The following is a 5214-nucleotide window of genomic DNA, read 5'->3' as shown; positions in this document are numbered from 1 at the left end:
CGTCTTTTCTTTTCGCGGACATTACAAGGTTATTTTTGCTATCTCGAATCACAGCGCCCTCACTATTAAATAATACGCTATACCCTTTATCGGCAATTTTACTTACAGAAAGCAAATTCGTTCTCAATTCGGGCACATAAAGAACGTCCTTTAAATTTACATTTGTTCCGCCATCTTTGCTTTGAAGGGTTATCCGCAGCTCTCCCGCTCCGTCTATCGATGTGGTCGCGTTGCTCGCCAAGTTCAGTCGTCGCTGCCGCGTCTCCGTCCATCTGTCAAATTTTTCGGGATCACCGCACACGTGAGATGTCGAACCGCTGTCAAGACACCATATGTTTGCGCTCGTAGCGCAATTAGCGCTTGCGGCGCTCGCCCGCTCCTCGCACGAAAAAAATGAAACTTCTTCCGCTTTACCGGCAGTTTGTTCGGTCGGTAATCGTTTCGCGCGACACTGGGATGCTTTGTGTCCAGCCTTTCGACATTTATAACAAATGAACTTCGGTTTTCTTTGTTTGTCTTCAATCACTGTCTCCCTCTGTTTTGGAGACTCCTTACTAGGTGGGTGATGTTTCCGAACAAACATGGCTTCCTGCGATTTCTCTTTCCATGTCGCTCTCCTCGCGTCGAACTCCTCGAGTATTTTTATTTTCAACGCTTCCGGCTCAGGGAGATCGTCCCTCGACTCGATTGCACACCTAAAATTTTCATAACTAGACGGCAAGCTGTACAATAACATGATCGCTAGGAGATCCCTATTTACGTCTACCTCCATTTCCTGCAATTTATCGACCGTATCGAAAAATTGCCGAATGTGTTCGCGCATATCGTCGCCTTCCGCCATTTTGTAAAGCATGAGACGCTTTAACAGCGTGGCTTTTCTCGCGGGTCCTTGTGATTGATAAATTTCATGTAATTTTAGCCAAACCTCGCGAGATGTTGTGCAACTCTTCACTTGCTTCAATTCCGTTGGACTGATAGCCAAAATGAGCTCCGAATGCGCCTTTCTGTCTGAGGCGTCCCACGTTGCCGCCGCTGCTGCCGAGACGTTGTCTCCTTCCGCGACCTCGGGTTTTCTTCTCGTACCTTCCACGTACTCCCACAGGTCATTTTTGATTAGCACGGCACGCACTTGTAACTTCCAAGTGTCGAAATTGTCCTTTGATAATAGCTCGATTCTCGTCCATCCCTGACCACTCATCTTGTCTTCGTTTCGAAACTATGCCGGTTAGTGCACACTCGCGTAAACTCGAAATATTCACACAGAACTATTTCACGAATCTTAACGCGTAATATTTTATTCGAAACCGCGCTCTGGGCCCATAACCTGTTAAGGTTAAGGTGGAATGCAAAGACGTGATGAGAACGATCCGAACAGTAGCGTGGACTTTATTAGAATAGTTATAAAAAGTGAATAACGCAACTTCCTCCTCGGTGTTACGCGAAGTCAGTTGCCACAAGCATGCAACTGCATATAAACAAAAGAGATAGAGGCTTGCCAATATTCAATATAAACTAACAATTTGCTCTGAATTATTTTTCTTTATTTCTTTTTTTTTAACCTATTTTCATAATTTATTATCACCATCAATTGATATTGGAATAAATTGACCTCCTAAAAATATTATTACTTTTAATCCTTATAATATTCCTTTATTAAATTCATTAATTTTAATTTCATCAGGTATAACTTTAACATGATCCCATAATTGTTTATTAAATAAAAAATATTTAATAACTAATATTATATTATTTATAACAATTTTATTAGGAATTTTATTTTCAATAATTCAATATATTGAATATTATGAAGCTTCATTTTGTATTAATGATAGAATTTTTAGATCAATTTTTTTTATAATAACAGGATTTCATGGATTACATGTAATAATTGGTATTATTTTTTTATTTGTATGTTTTATACGAATAAAAAATTATCATCTATCTTCAAATCATCATTTTAATTTTGAAAGAAGATCATGATATTGACATTTTGTTGATGTAATTTGATTATTTTTATATTTATCAATTTATTGATGAAATTATTAATTAATATATATATATATATAGATTAAATTTATATTAATCAATTTTTAAGTCGAAATTAAATGTAATAATTTACTTACATATACTGTCTCAATTGTATTTAATAAATTTATAATTTAAGTTAAAATCCTTAAATTTTATTTAGGGACGATAAGACCCTATAGAATTTTATATATTTATTATATTATAATATAAAATTTATATAAAAAATATATTTAATTGGGGAGATTTTTAAATTTATTAAACTAAATAATTTATTATAACAATAATTATTGAAAATAAAATGAAATATAATTTATATATATATAAAAATAAATTACCTTAGGGATAACAGCGTAATATTTTTTAAAAGTTCATATTGATAAAAATGATTGCGACCTTGATGTTGTTACGTGTAGAAATGCAAAAATTATAAATTTAGTTTAATCATTGAAAATATTTTCTTTATCTGCGTTGTTTTAATTATTTGTTATGAGAAGAAAAGCTATTTCAGTTATTATGCATTTGTGCACCTTTTGCATTATTATTAAGTTCGAAAGCCATGTAAAGGAGCGAATGAAAAACTTGAGAGAAAGGCAGAATATTGGTAAATTCGCGTTTAATTGGCTACCTGGACGGTGATCTCTTTGCGTGCACAGGGACGCTTTTGCGAACCTGGGGCCGTTCAGGCCGTGGCTAGGGGGGACGTTTTTCGACGGACCCCTGAGGCCTCCATCGACCCCGATTTCGACGATGCTTTGCATCTGGCGAGGGTCCGCGGACGGAAAAATTGCATTGGTAATTTTTCCGAGACGTTCAGGCTGGTCCTAAGAGCAAAGCCGCCAGGTATTCGCAATTGTATAGGCCGGAGTGGGGGAAGGGCCACGTGATAGCGCGGGGCTTGGGCCGCTACGGCTTATCTATTGCGAGCATTCTTTTCTTTCGATGACCGTCCTTTCGCTCGGTTCGTTCGTTCGCTCCTCGATACAAATCGTTACTTCGCTACAAATTATTATTAATAATTTAAGATACGCTTTGAGTTGCCATTAAATATTATATTCGAAACAGATTTGCAATTTCGTTTTGTACATGTATTGTAAATTATTCGATTTGATTTTGCCAATAAATATTAATTAATTAATTCCTTGAGTTCGTTATTTGTTTTTGTTATTTATATCCATAACAATAAGCAAATAAAAAATATCATTCTGGTTTAATGTGAGTAGGGGTATTTATAGGATTTGCTGGTAAAAAATTATCTGGGTCACTTAATATATAAGGATATTCTAAAATAATTATTATAAAAATTAATAAAATTAAGATGAATCCTAATAAATCTTTAATTGTATAATATGGATTAAATGGAATTTTATAAATATTATTATTTCTTCCTATTGGATTATTAGACCCTTTTAAATGTAAAAAAAATAAATGTAATATTACTATAGATAAAATTATAAATGGTATAATAAAATGTAAAGAAAAAAATCGATTTAAAGTAGCATTATTAATTGAAAATCCTCCTCAAATTCATTGAACAGTTATATCTCCAATATATGGAATAGCTGACAATAAATTAGTAATTACTGTTGCTCCTCAAAATGATATTTGACCTCAAGGTAATACATATCCTATAAAAGCAGTTATTATTGAAAATAATAAAATTATAATTCCGATATTTCAAACATAGTTAGATGAAAAACAGTGATAATAAATATTTCGTCTAATATGGATATATATACATAAGAAATAAAATGAAGCTCCATTTATATGAATATTTCGTATTAATCATCCAGAATTTACATCTTTAATAATATGGATAATTCTATTAAAAGCATAATTAGTATTAGGACAATAATGTATTGAGAGGAATAATCCTGAAATAATTTGAATTATTAAGAATATTCCTAAAATTGATCCAAAATTTCATATATATGTAGTTAATATTAATTGGGGTAGGTAAAATAATAATTGAATTTCTAATAATATTTAATAATTTATTATTTTTAATTAATTTTAAAAATTTATTATTTTCCATTGAAAAATTTTAAGTTATTTTTATTGATTATATATTCATTCAAATAATTTTTATACTTTTAAAAGTATAAGTTATTTTTGTTAATTAAAAATTCATTCAAATAATTTTTATACTTTTAAAGGTATAAGTTATTTTTATTGATTAAAAATCTTATTTAGTTAATTTTCGTAAAGGTTTAATTTTAAATGTACATATTTTAAATGATATAATTATAATAAATAATAATAAAATTATTAATGAAATGGTTAAATAATAAATTGGCTATACATAAATTTTATAAATATTAATATTTATTTTTAGATTTAATGGTAAATTTAAAAAATAAAATATAAAATAATTTTTTTTGTATATAAATAAAATTAAAGTAAATATTAAAATTAATAATATAAATACACTGCTCAAAAGAAATATGGCATAGAAAAATTTTAGGCAAAAATTGACCAAATTTGACTGATGATAACTCCGTGAAAAATCATTGCAAATTTATACTCTTTGTTTTTAATTAAAGCTTGAGATCTCTACTTTAAGACCCTGTAGTTCGATTTTAGATTTGATGCATCCCTACCACAATAACACTGTAAATGTGAAGCCATGTTTGCAATATTGAAAATTATGAAGTTTGGCAAAATGCATGGACTTGCCACATTTTTTTTTGGTGATACTGTTTACAGCAGCATAAAGTACAAACCTTCATCTTTAATTTCCAGTATGTGGAAAACCGCTGCCATTTTTTTCCGCAAAGATACAGAACTTTAAAGAGACCCTTGCATTTATAGCATATACCGCTGGCATTAGCATTACCCGATATGCACCTCGGAAAAGTTGCTGGACAAATTTTGCACATAATATGGCTCTGACAAGAGCTTTTTTTTGTGTGTATTTGGGTGTGAGTATCTATGTATGTGTGTGTATGAATTATCGTCGAAAAGCCTCGTTGAGAATCATTCTCGAATTTTGCAGTCCCAATTCAATTCGATTACTTCCACACCCTGCAGTAAATCCAGATCTGAACCGTATAGAAATTTAGTAAGACAACCTGTCAATTTGTAAGACTTGTCGCAAGTCTTAACTCAAATTTGGAATTACATGCCACAGGAAGAAATTAGTGCTTACATTAACATAAGTAATCCGCTACAAGGGGTCATTCAACAACG

The 5214-nt window shown here is 31.4% G+C and overlaps 1 protein-coding gene and 1 pseudogene across 1 annotated transcript; one reads left to right on the top strand and one right to left on the bottom strand.

Moving 5' to 3' along the window:
* The first annotated feature begins 1218 nt into the window (after positions 1-1218).
* On the top strand, positions 1219-2121 carry LOC143265681 (cytochrome c oxidase subunit 3-like). The gene is given in 2 exon segments (XM_076539237.1): positions 1219-1224; positions 1489-2121. Coding segments are annotated over 2 exon segments (552 nt in total). The 3' UTR covers positions 2035-2121.
* A 1068-nt stretch (positions 2122-3189) lies between these two features.
* On the bottom strand, positions 3190-4060 carry LOC143265680 (cytochrome b pseudogene; annotated as a pseudogene).
* Positions 4061-5214: the final 1154 nt, after the last annotated feature.

The sequence above is a fragment of the Megachile rotundata genome, chromosome 13, assembly GCF_050947335.1.
Source record: "Megachile rotundata isolate GNS110a chromosome 13, iyMegRotu1, whole genome shotgun sequence".
In the NCBI taxonomy this organism is placed as follows: Eukaryota; Metazoa; Arthropoda; class Insecta; order Hymenoptera; family Megachilidae; genus Megachile; species Megachile rotundata.
Note: the sequence above shows the minus strand (reverse complement) of the source record. Positions and strands in the feature narration are given on the sequence as shown.